The 19940-nt window shown below is 39.9% G+C and overlaps 1 protein-coding gene across 2 annotated transcripts; it reads left to right on the forward strand.

Annotated features, from left to right (window-relative positions):
- The first annotated feature begins 4070 nt into the window (after positions 1 to 4070).
- TNMD (tenomodulin) lies at positions 4071 to 19449 on the forward strand. Of its 2 annotated transcripts, XM_043569647.1 has the most exons (7): positions 4072 to 4205; positions 4360 to 4491; positions 13633 to 13773; positions 13984 to 14085; positions 17068 to 17221; positions 18606 to 18772; positions 19068 to 19449. In XM_043569647.1, the coding sequence occupies exons 1-7, from the start codon at positions 4158 to 4160 to the stop codon at positions 19275 to 19277; spliced, it is 954 nt and encodes a 317-aa protein (XP_043425582.1). In that variant the 5' UTR covers positions 4072 to 4157; the 3' UTR covers positions 19278 to 19449. The 2 variants fall into 2 exon arrangements, with proteins under 2 accessions (XP_043425583.1, XP_043425582.1); XM_043569648.1 differs by lacking the exon at positions 13984 to 14085 and having other exon boundaries at positions 4071 to 4205.
- Positions 19450 to 19940: the final 491 nt, after the last annotated feature.

The raw sequence follows: 19940 nt of genomic DNA on the forward strand, positions 1-19940 counted from the left end.
ACCTCATGAAGATAAAACTCTTCTACACTGCAAAGGAAACAGCCAACAAAACTAAAAGGCAACCAACAGAATGGGAAAAGATATGTGCAAATGACATATCAGACAAAGGGCTAGTGTCCAAAATCTATAAAGAGCTCAACAAACTACACACCCAAAAAACAAATAACCCAGTGAAGAAATGGGCAGAAAACATGAATAGACAATTCTCTAAAGAAGACATCCAGATGGGCAACAGGCACATGAAAAGATGCTCAATGTCACTTCTCATCAGGGAAATACAAATCAAAACCACGCGTAAGATACCACCTCACTCCCGTCAGAGTGGCTAAAATGAACAAATCAGGAGACTATAGATTTGCTGGTGAGGATGTGGAGAAACGGGAACCCTCTTGCACTGTTGGTGGGAATGCAAACTGGTGCAGCCACTGTGGAAAACAGTGTGGAGGTTCCTCAAAAAATTAAAAATAGACCTACCCTGTGACCCAGCAGTAGCACTGCTAGGAATTAACCCAAGGGATACAGGAGTACTGATGCATAAGGGCACTTGAACCCCAATGTTTATAGCAGCACTCTCAACAATAGCCAAATTGTGGAAAAAGCCTAAATGTCCATCAACTGATGAATGGATAAAGAAATTGTGGTTTATATACACAATGGAGTACTACGTGGCAATGAGAAAGAATGAAATATGGACCTTTGTAGCAACGTGGATGGAACTGGAGAGTGTGATGCTAAGTGAAATAAGCCATACAGAGAAAGACAGATACCATATGTTTTCACTCTTATGTGGATCCTGAGAAACTTAACAGAAGACCATGGGGGAAGGGAAGGGAAAAAAAAAGAGGTTAGAGTGGGAGAGAGCCAAAGCATAAGAGACTCTTAAAAACTGAGAACAAACTGAGGGTTGATAGGGGATGGGAGGGAGGGGGCGGGTAGGTGATGGGCATTGAGGAGGACACCGGTTGGGATGAGCACTGGGTGTTGTATGGAAACCAATTTGACAATAAATTTCATATATTGAAAAAAAACTGAGAATAAACTGAGGGTTGATGGGGAGTGGATAGGACGAGAAAGTGGGTGATGGGCATTGAGGAGGGCACCGGTTGGGAGGAGCAAACCAATTTGACAATAAATTTCATATTAAATAAATAAATAAATAAATAAAACCATCATATTGCAACCAAAAAAAAAAAAAAAAGACATTAGAGGTAATGCTTGGTATCATACTTTTTCATTAAGTTTACTAGGGTGAAGGGCGCCTGGGTGGCTCAGTCATTGAGTGTCCAACTTCGGCTCAGGTCATGATCTCAGGGTCCGTGGGTTCGAGCCCCGCGTCGGGCTCTGTACTGATAGCTCGGAGCCTGGAGCCTGCTTCGGATTCTGTGTCTCCCTCTCTCTCTGCCCCTCCCCTGCTCATGTTCTCTCTCTCTCTCTAAAAAATAAATAAACATTCAAAAAAAAAGTTTACTAGGGTGAAATATCGCTATAAGATTTGACGATACTATTGCTATTGATTGAAATCTGAGTTATAAACGATACCCGATTAAAAACCATTCAAAAGGAAAAATAAAAAATAAAAATTAATTAATTAAATAAATAAATAAAAGCTGGAGAGATAGGCAGAGTCCAGACCATGAAGTCCCTATGATGTCACCATAAGTAGCTTTGATATTAATTATAGATAATGATGGGGCGCCTGGGTGGCGCAGTCGGTTAAGCGTCCGACTTCAGCCAGGTCACGATCTCGCGGTCCGTGAGTTCGAGCCCCGCGTCGGGCTCTGGGCTGATGGCTCAGAGCCTGGAGCCTGTTTCCGATTCTGTGTCTCCCTCTCTCTCTGCCCCTCCCCCATTCATGCTCTGTCTCTCTCTGTCCCAAAAATAAATAAACGTTGAAAAAAAAATTATAGATAATGAATATACAGGAAAGGATTTTAAGCAGGGGAAAGAGTATCCTCAGATTTGAGTCTTAGAAAGATCACCTTGAAGGCAATGGATTGGAGGCAAAGAAACCAGTTAGGATTCTAATGCAACAGTAAAAGTATAAGAACCTCAACTAAGTGGCAATTGTGGATGGAGGCAATAGAACTGGAGAGATAATTCAAAGGCAAAATTGACTGGATTTAATAGCTGATTAAGCATGGGAGTGAACAAGAAAACAAAACTAAGGATCACTTGGACTAATTATTGTGTCATTCAGTGAGGAAGGTAATACAGAAAGAAGAGTATGTTTGGAAGGGGAGATAATTAATTCAGTTTGGGACATGTAATATTAGAGGTGCCTATGAAATATCCAAGTGAAGAGTTCCAACAGGTTAGATAAGACACATGGATCTAGAGCTCTAAAAGAACAGCCTTGGTTAGAGATATGCATTTGAGACCTCTCAAAGACCTAGACTAAAGTTTTAATGGTCAACATAGAGAGGAAAGAATGGCTTTGAAGGATGTAAGAATTTAGAATCCATAAGATTTGGTGACTGATTAAATCAAGGGAATGTGAAAAAGAGGAGGGAGTCTAGGACAAACCTCAGTTTTCTGGTTTTGGAGCCAGGGTGGGTGATGGTTCCACGGTTCCGGGATGAATTGTGCCCTCCATGCTACCAAACTCATATGTTGCAGCCCTAATACCCATTATCTTAGAATGTAACTGTATTTGGAGATAGGGCTTTTAAAGAGGTAATTAAGGAAAAATACGGTTATATGCAATGGCTGTAGCCCAATATGACTGTTGTCTTCATAAGAAGAGATTAGAACATAGACATGCATAGAGTGAGAACGCCATGTGAATATGAAGAAGTCCATCTGCAAAGCAAGGAGAGAGGCTTCAGAAGAAAGCAAGTCTTCTGACACCTTGCTCTTGGATTTCTAGCTTCTAGAGCTGTAAGAATATAAATTTCTGTTGTTTACACCACCCAGTCTATGGTACTTTGTTATAGCAGCTCTATAAAACTAATACAGCCACCAACCAAGATTAAGAATATGGGGGGCAGGGAGGGGCACCTGGGTGGCTCAGTTAAGCGTTGAACTTCAGCTCAGGTCATGATTTCACTTTCAGTGGGTTCAAGTCCCGCATCAGGCTCTGTGCTGACAGCTCAGAGCCTGGAGCCTGCTTTGGAATCTGTTTCACCCTTTTTCTCTGTCCCTCCCCTACTTGTGTTCTGTCTGTCTGTCTGTCTCTCTCTCTCTCTCTCAAAAATAAACATTAAAAATTTTTAAAAAAGAATATAGGGGGCATGGAATAGGTTGGGAGAAGAGGGTGTCAAAAGAAGAGTTTGATGTGGGACACATTGAGTTTGAGGTTTCTGAGGTATATCCAGGTAGAGATACTCAAATATTTTGAAATTCATGAGGTAAAAAGTGGTTATAGATACAGATTTGGAAATCATTGATATGCAGCTGATACTTTATAGGAGTGGGTGAGATCATACAAGAAGTGTATGTAGATTAAGAAGATCATCAAGGATAGAACCACAAAGAATATCAACATTAAGGAACAGACTGAGGAACTGAATTTAGAAAAGGAAAATAATCAGAGAGCTAGGATGAAGAGAGAGAGAAAAGTTATAAGTAATCTTTTAACCCTGTTTTTAATTAAAATTAGTTGATAACATATTGGTCTCTGTCCTCAAAGAACTTTATCATAGTGGCAGAGGCAGTATCTTATTCATTTCTGAATTTCCAACACCAAGTACAGTGCCTGACATTTAATATTCCTGCAATAAATATTTGTTAAATCACATGGAATTGAAATCAGGACTTCATTCCTTTTTTTTGTTTGTTTTGTTTGCTTATTTCTGTAGTGTGCAGCATGTGTTGCCACTGATATTTTAAGTTCATAGTGAAAAATCATTTCAATGTGTCCTAGGCTTGGTCCCATTCCAAACCAACCCCCAGGACAATAGTTTTCATTATAACCTTCTGTCTTTGCCAATCAGGATGGAATTCTGTGCACAGAAGTTATATACATATATGGGTAAATCTATGTAACAAATCACAGCACAGGAGCCCCCTGGGTTACCTCAGGCTCTGGTATGCCATATTTGAGCCATATAAATTCAGCTTCTCCTCTGGCATCTGTTAGCTGACTCACTTGCAACTCCACCTCAGCAGTGGTCTCAGTCCTCTCAAAGCAGGAAAAGAGTACTGTGCGCTGAGAGAGCATGGCAAAGAATCCTCCAGAGAACTGTGAGGACTGTCACATTCTAAATGTAAGTTGATTCATATTTTTTCCCTTTTGAGCAGAAGCATGGTTTCACAGATTTATTGTATCGCAATGTGAACATTAAAAAGAGAAATCAAAGGTGATTTTGAATTTGGCTTGCTATTTTAAGAGCTGTTGTGTATTGTTTTATTCTCTCTTAGGCAGAAGCTTTTAAATCCAAGAAGATATGTAAATCACTTAAGATTTGTGGATTGGTGTTTGGTATCCTGGCCCTAACTCTAATTGTCTTGTTTTGGGGGGGCAAACATTTCTGGCCGGAGACACCCAAAAAAGTAAGTAAATGCACATATTATCTAAAGCTTCTGTTTTGAGTTAATTGAATTTAATTAGTGCTTGACGTGTATATTACTCTGAAAATGAAAATCATTAAGTCCCTTTTGCATATATTTTCTGGTTTTATGAAGAACTGAATGAAGATTTTGCTTTCTTTCATTTGTGTAATTATTTTGGTAAAGGAAAGTTTGTTTTCTGCATTTCAGTTAATAATGATAAGAGTAGAATTAGCCATTCTTTTATAATGCTTGGGTTTAAGAAGTTAAGACTCCTACTAGAAGCAAATTTTTTACTGTAAGAAAAAATATTTTTCATCTCCCTTTCAATTATTTGGGCAGAAGTTGATGGAAAAGTAATATACAACCACATAAAAAGAAATCACCAGAAATGGCAGCAAAGGATTTTCAGGGATTATGTTTCTGACTTAATGTATCTGTTCTGAGGTCAGGCAGAAAATACCTTTTCAGAAGAAGCAATTCTCATACCTGACTTCACATGCATTTATGACTTAAAAAAAAAACAGCACTTTTCTGCTCCTCACTAGCCATAATTGTCACTGACCCATGAGATAGTAATGCCACAAGGTAGAAACAAGGGACACCAAGTCATTAATCACAGGTATCTCAGAAAACTTCTGATATTAGGGTAATTTGGTAAACCTGACTGGCCATTGTCATTGATATTTGTGTACCTTAGTGTTATTGTTATACCCAGACTCACACACAATAGGCAAATTTAGATGTGACCCAAAGAAAGTGGTCCCTTCATGCTAACCATTTCCATTTAAGAGAGAATTAATAAATGTACAAGCTACAAGGTGTGAAGATGGTTTTATGTCTTTGCCACATTTTTCTCTCTGCATGTGGGTTGTTGTTACTGTTGCTATTAATTTGTTATAATGAGATCATAATTTTTATTTGATAACAAATGTAGGAAAAGAAAGGCACATATCCAGGAGGGGGGATGAAAGATAAGAAGAAAATGGGTTTACATAGACTACTGGGAGCCAAAGGAGTGATAAGAACAGAGAGGAAAGAGTATGGATTGATGAAAAAGGAGAGGCAGTGGGGAGAAAATAGAAAATTAACTACACAAGTGTCCAAAAGAAAACAGAGAAATAAGGCATAGCTACCCTTGGATTCTTCACATTTACTGTCATATCCACTTTCATCTAGTCCTAGAGTCTACCTTATCAAGTTTAAGTAAGAGGGAGAATGAAAAGCAAACCAGTCCATCTTTGTCTGCTTTTTTATTTGCACCTTGTTCCAGAATGGATTTCAGGCATCACCCAATGGTTATAGTTAGCGATTTCTGTCATTCTCTCTCTCTCTGTCTCTCTCTGTCTCTCTCTCTCTCTCTCTCTCTCTCTCTCTCTCTGTCTCATCTCATCTCATCTCTTGCACTGTGCCCTGCTTCTGAACTACTTTCTGTTCACATATCTTTCTAGAGAAGCCACCTATATTCAGGCTGTCAAGGTGGGCAAAGAAATAGAGATCAAGAAGGAAACAGAAAATGAGTAAGAGCACCAAAATGCATTCCATTCCCATTCTGTTACCATTTAGCTAATTCTCTAGGTGATGTGTTGCCTCACATATTGAATATAGGGTCCTTTTGACAATTATGGGTGAGTTAGAGGACAATAAACCCTTTTGTTCTCCATGGCCATAATGTACTTAACTGAGTGTGGTAGGTAGCTAGCCCTTTTGACCACCTGTACAAGCTTGATTAAACAGTGGGTCAGATGGCCTTTTTTGTGACTGTTGGTACTGCAAATGCTATTTTGAAAGAGTTTATGTGTTTTTCTAAACGTTCAATGTTATTTGCCTCAGTACTATAAATGACAAGTGGGACCTTGCTTTTATCTTCCAAGGTGTCAAACTCACTAACAGGGCCCATGGTTCCCTCTACTTCCATATCATATCTTTGTTTCTCACTTCAGTTCTCTTCTTAATGCATTATAAGGAGCAATCCTGTGATTCCTCAAACCAAAACTAAAACCTAGTCAGTGCATGCACAGAAGAGGTCAAGTATGCTATGAAATAAAGTAATCCATCTTGGAATGAAGTAATCCATCTTGGGATGTACTTTTCAGCAAAGGGGTTCTCAGAAATGAACAAAATTATTGTGAGGTAATCTGGTAAAAGACAATATGTGTCCCCTGGGTCTTTTCCCACCATGAACAAAGGTTATTTGTTCTCCATTCCAGTGGGGAGCTGTAATTTGTTGTCTTTGATATTTAAGTCCTGGCCTTCACCACAAGACCCAGCTGGGTCCGTTGCAAACTCAGGAACCAGCTGGAGATGTGGATGCTTCACTCAGTCCACCGCTACCTTTAATTCCCAAAGAGCCCAAGAAACCATCTATGTTTCCAATGGCTGAGACTGCCAATAAGCCTGCCTCAGAGCTGACTTATGAATCCTAGGAAGGAAAAAGAAGTCAGATTAGTCTTGGAAGATTTGCAAGGGAAAAGGATCCAGGCACCTTGCACAAAGACTCTCCCCTTAAGAATATGGCTTAGCAAGAAATGTGGGGCACCTGGGTGGCTCAGTCAGTTGAGCTTCTGACTTCGGCTCAGGTCATGGTCTTGTGGTTTGTGGGTTCGGGCCCTGCATCGGGTTCTGTGCTAACAAACAACTCAGAGCCCGGAGACTCCTTCGGATTCTGTGTGTGTCTCTTTCCCCACCACCCCCCGGCCCCCGCTCATGCTCTGCCTCCCTCTGTCTCTCAAAAATAAATAAATGTTATTAAAAAAAAAAAGAGTATGGCTTAGCAAGAAACAAAAGTTAACAAATTAAAACCCAGGTTCTTCTGGGCTTTCCTTTACAAGCCTGTGGGACCTGTGGGAACCCGTGGAGACAGAATTGTTGATGTTGCTGTGCTTATGGATGGACTGATTTTTTTGTGGTTCTCCTGGGGCTTCCTCCAAGCTCTTAGTGTTTGCTCCTTCAGCCTCCATCATAGCTTCTCTTTATTTTGTTTTTCTTTTTTTTTGACATCTGTTTATAATAAACAGTGTTTATTTAACATCTCACATCTGATGTTGACATTTCCATGCCAGTAAGTCCTCCCCCTCCTTCCATTACCTCCCACCTTGATGTGTACAAAAGACCCAGATTCTTGATCCCAAAGTGAGAGTAAGCCATGCTTGATTCCCTCTCCTCACACACCCCAGGCATAAACACATGTGCATGCATGCATGTGCAAATGCATACACACACATACACACACTCCAGAAAGAGAAAAGCATCAAAATGAAGTGAAATGAAAGGGACTAAACCTAGGGGAACAGCTGCACTCCCTTACAGGCTCCAGGCCCCTAACCCACAACCACATATAGGAGCCACTTAAGCTGAATGAAAGCCAGACCATCAAATGCTTGTATTCAGCTTTCTCAGCCAAACGGAAGGTACCTATTCAGTCCCAGAGATTTTGAGAGTGCATCACAATGAAGCTCCACTTCTAGGCAGTGACTGCCCAAGGATCTTTGAAGCCAATACCCTAGAGAAACATTCTTCCTTTAAAGTTCCCTGCATTACACATTTAACTTGAAGCAATTAGAAGCCAACTCTCCAGCTAATTCATCCAACATGGAGAAAGCAAGTCATAAAAATCCCAGCCCTTATATCAACAATCTATAGATGTAGCACAATCCTTGTAACCTATCCACTCCAATCCTTTGTAAAATGAGGCAAAAGGATAATAAATTAAATAAATGAAATTCTGCCCTTCCTACCATATCCAGGAACTACCTGGTGACTTTAGGACTCTTTAGAAACCGTAAATCCTAAGGCCCACACAGCACTCAAGATTACTGGGGGTATCCTCACAACTCCTCCATACTATCAGTATGAGAAGAGAAGTGGTAAGGATATGTGGGCATCCTTCTGCCTTCTCCCCACCTCAACTGCAAATAATCATTAAGACAGCATCACCCAGGATTGCCAGCTCAATATCATCGTATGCTGAAAATCCTTTGTTCGGAAAAAGCACTTCCTTGCTAAGTCTGGATCTAGCTTTTCTGTGCCTATTTCTCTAATACTAGCATTGGCCAGAGACCCATCTTCTTCTTCTTCAATGCCTCTTCTAGGCACATAAAGAATAAAACTGTCTTTCCTGAGTTCTCTGGGCTTTCCTACACAGCAGTTTGGTGGCTAAAATGTGGATCTGGAGAAGCATTCATACCCTCAAAGAAAAAGTTGGAGTTATAGCTGGAATCTCTTTAGCAGAGGGACTGAGCTTCACCAGATGGTGCCACATTGGCATTTTAAAAAAGAAGGCTTCTCTTCATTTTATTTTCCTCCCAAACCATTGCAGAAGGAAAGTCCACCCTTATACAGACAGCAGCTCTCACTGGGCCAGTTCTTGCTGTAGGTTATTAAGAGGTTAATAACCAATCATGTAGATGAGAACTCTGGCTACTAATGGGCACATTCTGATTTAGTCCCTCCATTCTACAAGGCAGCATTTGCTGAGCAACTTACATGGCACCAAGGAAAACCTGGCTCCTCAGAGGGAACTGTCTTTTAGAGGCTGAGAGTGGGACTGGAGCTGTATAGGGAAAGTAGCCCAGGTGATCAACAGATAATAGCATAGTAGCAGTCCAATTATCAACCTGATAGGTATTAGTCCAAATCTGAGCAAAAGTAATTTTGTCAACTATTCAACATTGCATCTGGCAAGGAGTGGGAGATAAAGATGGGAACTGAACTTCCAGAGAAATTTGGTGACTTGCTCAAGGTCACACAGCTTTTAAGTGGCAGAGTTGAGGCTAGGACTAGAACCTGGTCTAAAGATTCTTTCTACTATTCTTAAGATGCATATAAGAATGAGGGGTGGTGGGGATAGTGGGTATGGGAAAACTTCCCAGCCAACTTGAGTCTGTAGATGAAAGAAATGTTTTTTTTTCTCATTGAAAAAGAGGAATGTTTGTGCTGCTTATGCCAATTTTTTTCAGGGCTGAGAGCTGGTGATTGAAGATGCAGAAGTCCAACTTTGCATAAGAAACAATCTGTCTGCTCTGTGTTGGTAAAGAAATACCCAGAGGCCATTTAATTCCCACAGGCTAGGTTGGTAATAAAATGGTACAATGCATTCCCTTCCCTTCCTTCCAGCCTAACACCTGATAACCAGCTATTCTGAGCATGTATTTCACCTTTGGAGAGTGTACCTCATAAACAGTACAGGATGAAGGTAGAGAGAAGAGCAGCTAGATTAATCACAGGCTTTAAGAAACAAACCTAAGCCAAATGTCCTCAAATCCCTTTCAGGAAAGGCTAAAGGCACTTGCCCCCAAAATCGATCCGTCAGACTGGGGTCTGAGGCAACAGTATTTTTTTTACAAAAACTAATCTCAGAGATTGCCACAAACTGAGGCAAGAAATGGAAGACTGTGAAAGAGGGAAGTTAGGGCTCATTTGTACCTGAGTGGAGGATTTAACTGGAATGAGGAAAGAATGTATAAGGGCCAGGGAAGAGAAATGAGTTTGGTTTTGCTCCATGTTTTCTCAGTGTGGTCTTCTTACATCTCTCACCACCTGAACTTAACCACATATCTATTTCATTTCACTTCTGAGTCATATCCCACTCCATAGGCTTCCCTGTCCCACTCCAGTGTCCTTACAGTTAAGATGAGACCTATTGTGGGTAGAACAGGAACGTATCAGAGTGGTGCTGGAAGGATGCCCTTGCCTCTCAAATATCTCCTATTCCTGGTGTCATTGTGCTTAAAATCCATCATTAGTAATTCATTCTTTTGACTTAAGTATTTCACTCCACTTTTTAAAGAGATAAATACCAATCACGGTCATCTTAGTGTGAAATCATTTGTCAAATTTATTTTTTCTTTGACATAAGGGACCTGAAGCACCATGAGATTCTTTGATGTCTAGAGAGGAAACAAAAGGATAGAGGAAGATGGGAAGAAGGGGAAGGACTAAGAGAGTACAAAGGAAACAGGATATGAAAAGAACAGAAAAGGGAACCTAGAAACACCAATAATTAACTTTCCCTATTTGCCAATTTGACAGTAGTGTCGTCCTCATCACAGTCTGTCCTTGCTCTGTCCTTCCTGAAGTAAAGCTGAGTTGGGGACAGTGTGAGATGAGCTACTGAGCACCCAGTCATACGTTTCTCAGGCCAGTCATCCTTCCTCTGCTATAGTTAGTGCCTGGAAAGGACAAAACCATTTGGTCCTTTATCTCCAGAAAGACCCTCAGCCCCTGAGCCATTGAGCTTAGTAGAGAGAAAAGTACTTCTGAGGCCAAAGGCATGAGCTCAGTCTTCATATGGGCCAGTGGCGCTTGCATAGCCATTTCCCAGGCAATGTGCTCCACAGGGACCTGGGCGAGACAGTATGTCTGGATTTGCTCAAACTCATCCCCAAACAGCCCAAAGTGGGCCACCAGCATCACCTTTCTAGACAAGGACAGTCTGTTCCAAAAGGATACTTCCGATAGTAGAATTCCATCTGGGTGAATATATAGCTTCCCACTCCCACCCCTTATCCAGGATTCACACGTAAATGAAGTCATTCTGATTCCACTCCATTTAGCAGCCTATCATTGCTAAAAATAAGCCAATAATCTGGTTAATGAATGTGATCAGAATGGACCCCTTCTCTCCCACGAAATCAAACCAAACCAAAGAAAAACCCAAAAAACCTCTTTGAAGGAATGTTGAAAGTAATCAAGATCTGCTGAGCTTGGCAGTTTCCAATAGTTTTCATCTAGCAAGGTGTCCAAGTGAAGTGCATTGCCAACAGTGCAGGAAAAGTCATTCCACAGAAGTACACTGAAATTCTAAATGTCACCGGTATGGTTCCATAGTCTTCTACCAATGATTGAAAATACAGCCTGTATTTTTTTCTTTTGCCCAGGTAGGCAGCATTCCAACATCCCCTAGTCTCTAACCTCATTTTTCCATGCAATAATCCATCAGTGGTGCTGCTCATGAAACAAATACACCACCCCACCCCCACTGACTAGTAGTGTCGACATTTGTCTCAACAATGTATAGTACTTCTAAAGAAATTCCCTCCCAGTAGGAGATCTGACAAGACTGGATCTGAAGTAGATGCCTCTCTCCTCTACTTAGGTCAGGCCTACTTAGAGTTCAATTTCTTGCCATAGGTAGACATTTCTCAAGCTGGCTGCAGAGCTGAAATTGAGTAAATATTTATAACTAGAAGCAAATAACAAGCCTAAAGGAATTTGTTTGCTACCTGTCACAAACCAGGCCAGAATTCCTGAGTTAACTCTGCAGTTGCTGGAAGGTTGTAAATACCATTTTCCTTCCCCCTTTAAAGTATGGTGTCTTAAAAGACCTTGCCAATGTTTAAAATCTCTGTATGAAGCTGAGAATTTGTCCCTGGTGGGAAAAACATATGCTGTATAGTTAATATTTAATTTAGTATACCCAGTACTTAAGTACTGACCCTGTCCAAGGCACTGCAGAGCTACAAAGAAGTAAATGACATTATTGCTTCCTATTCAGCAGCTACAAAGACTTTTAACACTTGAAGCAACATTGTTTCTACAAACCCTTCCAACTTGTTTTTCTAGTTGAGCTAGGGAGAATTTGACCAGGTTAAACTAACATTCAGTCACAGACACCGGCAGACATTAAAAAGCATCCCGACCCAGTATAAGCTCTAAAAGGCCTTCTGTCACTGGAAGCCATATCATTAGAAAGCAACATTGGCTCTATAAATGACTTGTTTTAGGGGAATTTTCATTTACCAATTGTTTTTTGTAAGGAAAACTAAGTAGGAAAAAACTTGATAGCAGGAGCATCCTAACAACAGGAATAAGAGATTTCCACCTGGCACCATCAGGTCTGGCTTGGTTTGTGACAGGTAGCACATTACTTTAGGTTTGTTATTTGCTTCTAGCTACAAATATGTCATCAGTTATGGGTAATGGGCTTACTCCTAAACTGGGACACTTGATGGGACTGGTCCTCTTGGTCCTAAGAAAAAATTACCTCTTGTAGAGAGCCAGAGAGAATCTGGAGTTTTGCTTCAACCACTCAGGAACAACCTGGAACAACCTGATAAAGAAGCCTTTTCAAGGCACTATTCTTGTATGATACTGTATTACTTAGTGCAGGGAACTTGACACAATTGTCAAATTCTATATATATTCAAGTATAATATATTTCTACATATATTCAAGTATAATATACCTGAAGCCAACTGAATTAGGTTTGGAAAACAAAACTCAGGAATAAACTGAGTGGGTTTAGTTAGCCCATAAAAGAGACGGTCAGGGGAAGGCAATAAATGTATCCTGGAGTCGAAATGGAAGGAAAAGAAGCAGTTGAGGTTAGATAAGAGTATTACCTAATATTGGCCGAGGAGAATGGTCTTCAGATTCTAAAAAAGACCCAAGACTGCTGAGGCAATATTAAAGTCCTGGTTAGAGGGGCGCCTGGGTGGCGCAGTCGGTTAAGCGTCCGACTTCAGCCAGGTCACGATCTCGCGGTCTGTGAGTTCGAGCCCCGCATCGGGCTCTGGGCTGATGGCTCAGAGCCTGGAGCCTGTTTCCGATTCTGTGTCTCCCTCTCTCTCTGCCCCTCCCCCGTTCATGCTCTGTCTCTCTCTGTCTCAAAAATAAATAAATGTTAAAAAAAAAATAAAGTCCTGGTTAGATAAGGAGATAAAGAGCAATACCTAAGCATTCTACATGTGTTCAAATCTGTTTCTTAGCCCCTAATGAATTTCATGGGGAGAGGGGGTGAACACTACTTGGAAGGGAAGCGGTAACTTAAAGAAGCAGCAGCAGTTTTACATGATCCCTCTGCTTAACGTAAGGGAAAAATACTTTACAGGCTGGTTTGCAAAAATATCATTCACTATTTAATCAAGGCTGCCAAGAAAAAATATTGGAATTTTAGTGATTAGTTCAGCAACTTGGGTTGAATACAAAATACTGGCTCTGAAGGGATCCCCATATCAGCTTCAGTGCCAAGAAGCACCTCACTTGAATCTTGAGTCTCAGAGAATTCCCAATGGTAAGCTGCTGAGATGGCACCTCACCACAAAGGCTCCAGAAACAGAAGGTGCCCCAGATATTACCCAATTAAAGTGTCTTATGAAGGGACACACTGAGTATCTTAGAGCTTGTTTTCCTCTGTTCTTCCAGACATATGACATGGAGCACACTTTCTACAGCAATGGAGAGAAGAAGAAGATTTACATGGAAATTGATCCAGTGACCAGAACTGAAATATTCAGAAGTGGAAATGGTACTGATGAAACATTGGAAGTACATGACTTTAAAAATGTAAGTTGGTTATTCCACCCCTCAAGGTTTCCCACTTAAAATATTAGAACATTTGAGTCAAGTTAAAAAATAGCCTTTAGCCTCCACTGAGTTTGTAAAACAAAAGCTTTCCCTTTGAATTCAAATTTTGCCATCCTGGGGCCTTAATAGAGCATGGACCTCATTAACTGTCACTATTTCAGGAAGGTCTGTTTTTTTGTCTGTTTATAGGGTTACACTGGCATCTACTTTGTAGGTCTTCAAAAATGCTTCATCAAAACTCAGATTAAAGTGATTCCTGAATTTTCTGAACCAGAGGAGGAAATAGATGAAGTAAGTAAGAATATTAATAGTGGTAGGAAAAGCCATCATTTATTGGGTGTTAACTATATGCCAGACATTGTACTAAATGCTTTACTCTCATTTGATGCTTACAATGACCCTACAGAGAGGTGCTATTATTATCCCCACTTTCCAATGAGGAAACTGAGTTCAGAACCAAAATGTGACTTTTCCAAGGTCACACAACTAGTGAGGAGCAGATTGGGATTTGAACTTGGGCCTTTTGAAAAACGAAAGTTCATGCTATTAGGAGCAACACTATACTTTTATACCTGGGTAGCCATTAACATTCTGTACATTTGCTTCTAAACCAAAGATTTCTAGTAAGATGTGTGAGCCAGAGGAACCAAAGCAATCCTGCTTAAAGATAAACTCTTAAAAAGAAAAGTCCCAAGGCCACCTGAGATCCTTGCCACTTTTATAACATTGTGTCATTCACCTATTTAAAAGATTCCAGTTCATTCACTTTACCATTGTATGCTAGACTCTGCTAATGAAATAATCTGCATTTAACCTCACTAGGAAAGGCAAAAGCAAAGAAGGTAAGAACCTCAGTGTAATAACAAATTCTCTGAAAACATACTGTCAGGCCAAGGTAAGGCAACCTAAGATACTGGTGCAATCACTAAATGGCCCCTGAAAACCTAGTGGGGGATGGAGGATTATTCACTAAAACACAACTATCATTAAAGCCCTTGAGGCTCTTAATGCTTTCCTGATATTCCTCCTGTAACTAAAGTATGTTGCTATCAGTGAAGGAATAAGGGGAACCTTAGCTAAAGCCATATTGTGGCAGCATATTCCCACTGTAGCCAGAAAGAAACAATTATTTGTTTGGTTTATTTGGTTTTCTTTTAGTGTTTAACTGGCAAATGTAAAATGAAATTATGGCAATGGCACAGTGGCCTCTCTATGTACTGTAAAGACCTCTTTCTTCTTTCTCTCCCCCATTTTTTCACTATTTTCCTACATAGCTCTTTCTATTTTAATTCTCATCTACCCATTTATTTTTTTCTTCCCTTTTTCTATTTTTTGGGGGGTGATGTGGGATAGGGAGCCCTTTATCCTTTCCTTTACCCAAGTCTCAGAACTGTCATTGGCTCCCCAGACATGCCACTGGTCTCCTTATGGCCAGGGAAATTACAGACCCTTGTTACTAGAATTTCCAAGGAAAAAAAGAAACTTTCCCAGAGACAATGCTGTGTTCTCAAGGTCTATGGTAGTGAAAAATTTTGGTGATTAAAAAAAAAGCATAAATTCAATGCATCTGAGGAACAGAACAACTTCCAGGATATTAGGAATTACTGCCTAATTAGGAATTAGGCAAGGATAAGATGAAGGGAGTCAATAGGAGAAAAAGGCAGTACATGTTGCTTTTTTTTTTTTTACAGAAAATAAACATTTGAGTAGGGCCAGCCAGCAATAAAACCTTGAACTAATACAACAGGATTTATTTTTCTGAAAAAGATAAAGGCAAAGGCTCATAATGTCTCATTTTGGCCCTAATTTATTCTTCAATTAATTTTGCCAAATCTTTTAAATAACATAAGTATTTATCTCATGATAGTGAGATTACTTTTATCTTCAATTATATATATTCAGGCTACAGATTTTTTTATGAGTTAAGTTTGCAGTTCTGGATGACAAAATCCCTCTTATTCTGTTCTCACCACTGTATCTATGGTTTGCGCATGCTAAACATACAGAACAGGTATATAAATAGCCCTGATTTTGCTAACAAAGCTAGTCAGCATACCAACCTCATTTTCTACAATCCGTTTCAACACATCTCAAGGTCTTTACAGACTCAAAGTTGAAGAAGCTAAGACTTGAGAGTTTTAAATAACTAGGGGAAAATTATAGAAAGCCATATTTCAGAGAATGTATTAATAAAAACACTGAAATCATAAACCTAGAAAGAAACAAAAAGAAAAGTAAAAGCCTTATTAAGAGTAGGGAAAATGGGGTGCCTGGGTGGCTCAGGTGGTTAAGTGTCTGACTCTTAATCTTGGTTCAGGTAATGATCTCACAGTTCATGAGATTGAGCCCCGCATTGGGCTCCACACTGTCGGTGCTGGACCTATTTGAGATTCTCTCTCTCCCTCTCTCTCTGCCCATCCCCCATCTGCTCTCTTTCCTTCTGTCTTTCTCTCTCTCTCTCAAAATAAATAAATAAACATTAAAAAAAATTTTTGAAGAGTAGGGGGAAATGTCAAGGCCCAAAAGACAAGTGAGTAAGAAAGTAGGTACATAGATCAACTACTTCCAATACAAGAAACTGAAGAGAAGGCAGTGTTCTTGACAATATAAGAAAAGCTACCTAAAGAAAAATACACTGTGAGACAAACTCTAAGCATCTAGAATGAAAGGAGTAAAACAACGGTAAGGCCAGTGAAGTCACAATCTAAAGACTGGACTGTAACACACAAAAAAAGACATCTTTCACACTACAACTAGCCACCATTAACAGGCAAATCTTGTAAAACCAAAATAGTAAGTTCGATTGCTATTTAATTGATCTCACCAGTTTGGATTATAGGAGTTTTTTCAGCTTGAGATCAAATCCTGCTTGCAATCTTAGTTGCAAGCCTAAAACAAGGCAGGCACTCACAACATCCATTTAAAAGAGCAAAAACAAATGTAAATCACTCAGGGTTCCAGAAGCCCAATTAAAACATATATGGCCCAGTGGGAGGCCCAGAAAAAACGATGGATAACCTTCCTAACTGTAAGTGAAATGGTAGCAGAGCAAACTCCTGGTACAGTGACTAGCTTTACTGTTAGACCTGAGAGAGGGATGAATTTTTAACTCTCTCAAAGGCACCTACTGTATGCACATACACAGCTAGTTCACAGACAGCCCTGGGATTGGAATTGTTATCCAAACTTAAAATAGAGTGTTTTCCAGTATTCCATAATGTCTCACTCATTTTATTAATTTCTCTGCCTATCCCCACCCTGAACTTCTCTCAGAATGAAGAAATTACCACCACTTTTTTTGAACAGTCTGTGATTTGGGTCCCAGCAGAAAAGCCTATTGAAAACCGAGACTTTCTGAAAAATTCCAAAATTCTGGAAATTTGTAATAATGTGACCATGTATTGGATCAATCCCACTCTAATAGCAGGTATGACCTCCTTCTCCTCCTCCTCTTTCCAAAGTCAGTAACAGGTTAATGTTCCCATCATTTAGAAACTACATTTCTAGGAACACAAATGATCAGCTTGAATATTAGATGAAACTGTATATGCTCACCACCAAGGGAGGAAGGAATTTCTCACAGCCAAGTTATAAATCAGATAAATCAATGCTGACAGGCTTTTAAATATCCCAGCAAAGTTAATGCCACCCTAATGTGACTAGTGGTAGCAAAAAACTAATCTTTCTTTGCACATCTATATTCATTGCAGTTGGGATATCAGACTATTGCTCAAACCACTGTATACCCAACCCAAGAACAGAAGAGAGGAGCCAAAACAATTTTCTGTTGTCACAAGAATGATTCTCTGTGTTGACTGGTGGCATTCTCCCCAGAAGACAGGATAGTCATTGTAATACAAATTTCTTTGTGGCTGTTTTAGGAATCACTATAAAAGTAATTGAGGGCTAGAGATCTACAGTAGAAGAGGTCAGCTCTCAACTTCCAATCAGCTCATAGAAAAGGCAAAGGTCTCTGGACGTCTTATTCTTCCCAGCTAATATAGAATTTGACCTCCCTCATTCTAGACAGAATAAATTACTATTTATTCAAGAGAGACCACTCTTACCAAACCAAGAAGCTATTGGTACTTTTTGGCAGCTTAAAAAAAGAGGCAACTAAAGACAATGTGATATTCTGGATTGGATGCTAAAACTTCTGCTTCAACATTCTTTTTCTAAAGGACATTAATGGAAATAATGATGAAATCTGAATAAAGTCTATAGTTTAGTTAATAGAATTGTATCAATGCTAATTTCTTAGTTTTCATAATTGTACCAAGGTTATTTAAGATGCTAGTGTTAGGAGAAACTGGATAAAGGGTATATAGGAACTCTGTACAATCATTGCAACTCTTCTGTAAATGGAGGATTATTCATAAATAGAAATTAAAAAAAAACATTTTAAGACAGGAAAGAGAGGAGAAAGCAGGGGAAGACAGAGGGCACTAAATCAAATCCAGCAATCAAAAAATATTTACTCAGCACTTATCAAAGGTAAAATCATTGTTGGAAGACACCTAAGTCCCCTCTCCTGGTTTTTAAAATTAGGGTGCTAGTAAGGCAAACAGTAAGTATTCAATGCCAAATGAGCAAAGAAGAGATCTGCGTACATGGGAATAGTCAGATTTGTTTGGGGGGAAATCTCTTTATAATTGCAGCTGAAGGAGTTTGGAAAAGTGGTTCATGCTTGCCTAAATGATGGCATTGACAAGATAATGAAAATCTCTATTCCCAACACCATAACCCCAAAGACTTCTTTTGGGAACCATTGGCAAAGGAGGTGCATCAAAACTTTGTGTTTATTCCCTTAGTTTCAGAGTTACAAGACTTTGAGGAGGATGGTGAAGATCTTCACTTTCCTACCAATGAAAAAAAAGGGATTGAACAAAATGAGCAGTGGGTGGTCCCTCAAGTGAAGGTGGAAAAGACCCGCCATGCCAGACAAGCAAGTGAGGGAGAACTTCCAATAAATGACTATGTAAGTTACATTCATGTCACTCTGTTAGAGGGATAGCAAAGAGCCCTCAAAAAACTCACTACCCCTTAGATCAAAGTCATTAAAAGGTGCATGGTCATTGTTTTAACAAAAAATATTTAAGAAACTTGTAATCCCTAAGGGGCTCATTCATAATCAATCTTGATCAATCTTGATCAGACTAAGGAATTTAGTTTCTCACCAGTCCCCAGTTCATGTAGTCTTATAGTCCTTCCCTGCTTGGTGGGCCTTTTCTTAGTGAACCTTACCCTCCAACCATGGTTTATTCTTCTTTCAGACTGAAAATGGAATAGAATTTGACCCCATGCTGGATGAGAGAGGTTATTGTTGTATTTACTGCCGCCGAGGCAACCGCTACTGCCGCCGTGTCTGTGAACCCTTGCTAGGTTACTACCCATATCCATACTGTTACCAAGGAGGGCGGGTTATCTGTCGTGTAATTATGCCTTGCAACTGGTGGGTGGCCCGCATGCTGGGGAGGGTCTAATGGCAAGTTTGAGCTCAAGTGCTTAAACTTCTGGCAGCCAACATATAATAAATGCATGCTATTCAATGAATTTCTGCCTATGAGGCATTTGGCTCCTAGTAGCCAGTACTCCAGAATTACTTGTAGGTAATTTCTCTCTTCATGTTCTAATAAACTTTTACATTATCATCAATGGCCTGATTGCTGTTGAATACACTAGGTAAATGTTTACTAAGAATATTTCCTGCAACTGAAATGGAGTAGATCTGTCTAACATGGATGACAATGATGAAAACTTGCATTGTATCAGGTTTGGGGAGTAGGAAAGGGCAAAGAATAAGGATTCTCAAATATCGTAGTTTACTACATTGTATTGAGAAAGTAGAAATGAGGGGCTGATGATAAAATGTCCCCATAATTGATGCATAAAAAAACTTGTCCTCTTGTGCATAGCCCCAATGTTTAATTATCTGAGAGACATATTGTGGTCTTGCTCAAGCATCTGTTAAGCTGCTGGCCAGGCAGTGAGTCACAGCAGGCCAGCACTAAAATGTTCCAAGTGCTCAGACTCAGCAAAGGAGAAAGGTAACCTAGCAAAAAGGGTCCCAGGCTCTCCTCCAATAAACAGGAACTCAACTTTGGACACATTCAACATTTATAACCTTCAGTCTGACTTCTTTTTAG

This window comes from Prionailurus bengalensis, chromosome X (assembly GCF_016509475.1).
Source record: "Prionailurus bengalensis isolate Pbe53 chromosome X, Fcat_Pben_1.1_paternal_pri, whole genome shotgun sequence".
Classification (NCBI taxonomy): Eukaryota; Metazoa; Chordata; class Mammalia; order Carnivora; family Felidae; genus Prionailurus; species Prionailurus bengalensis.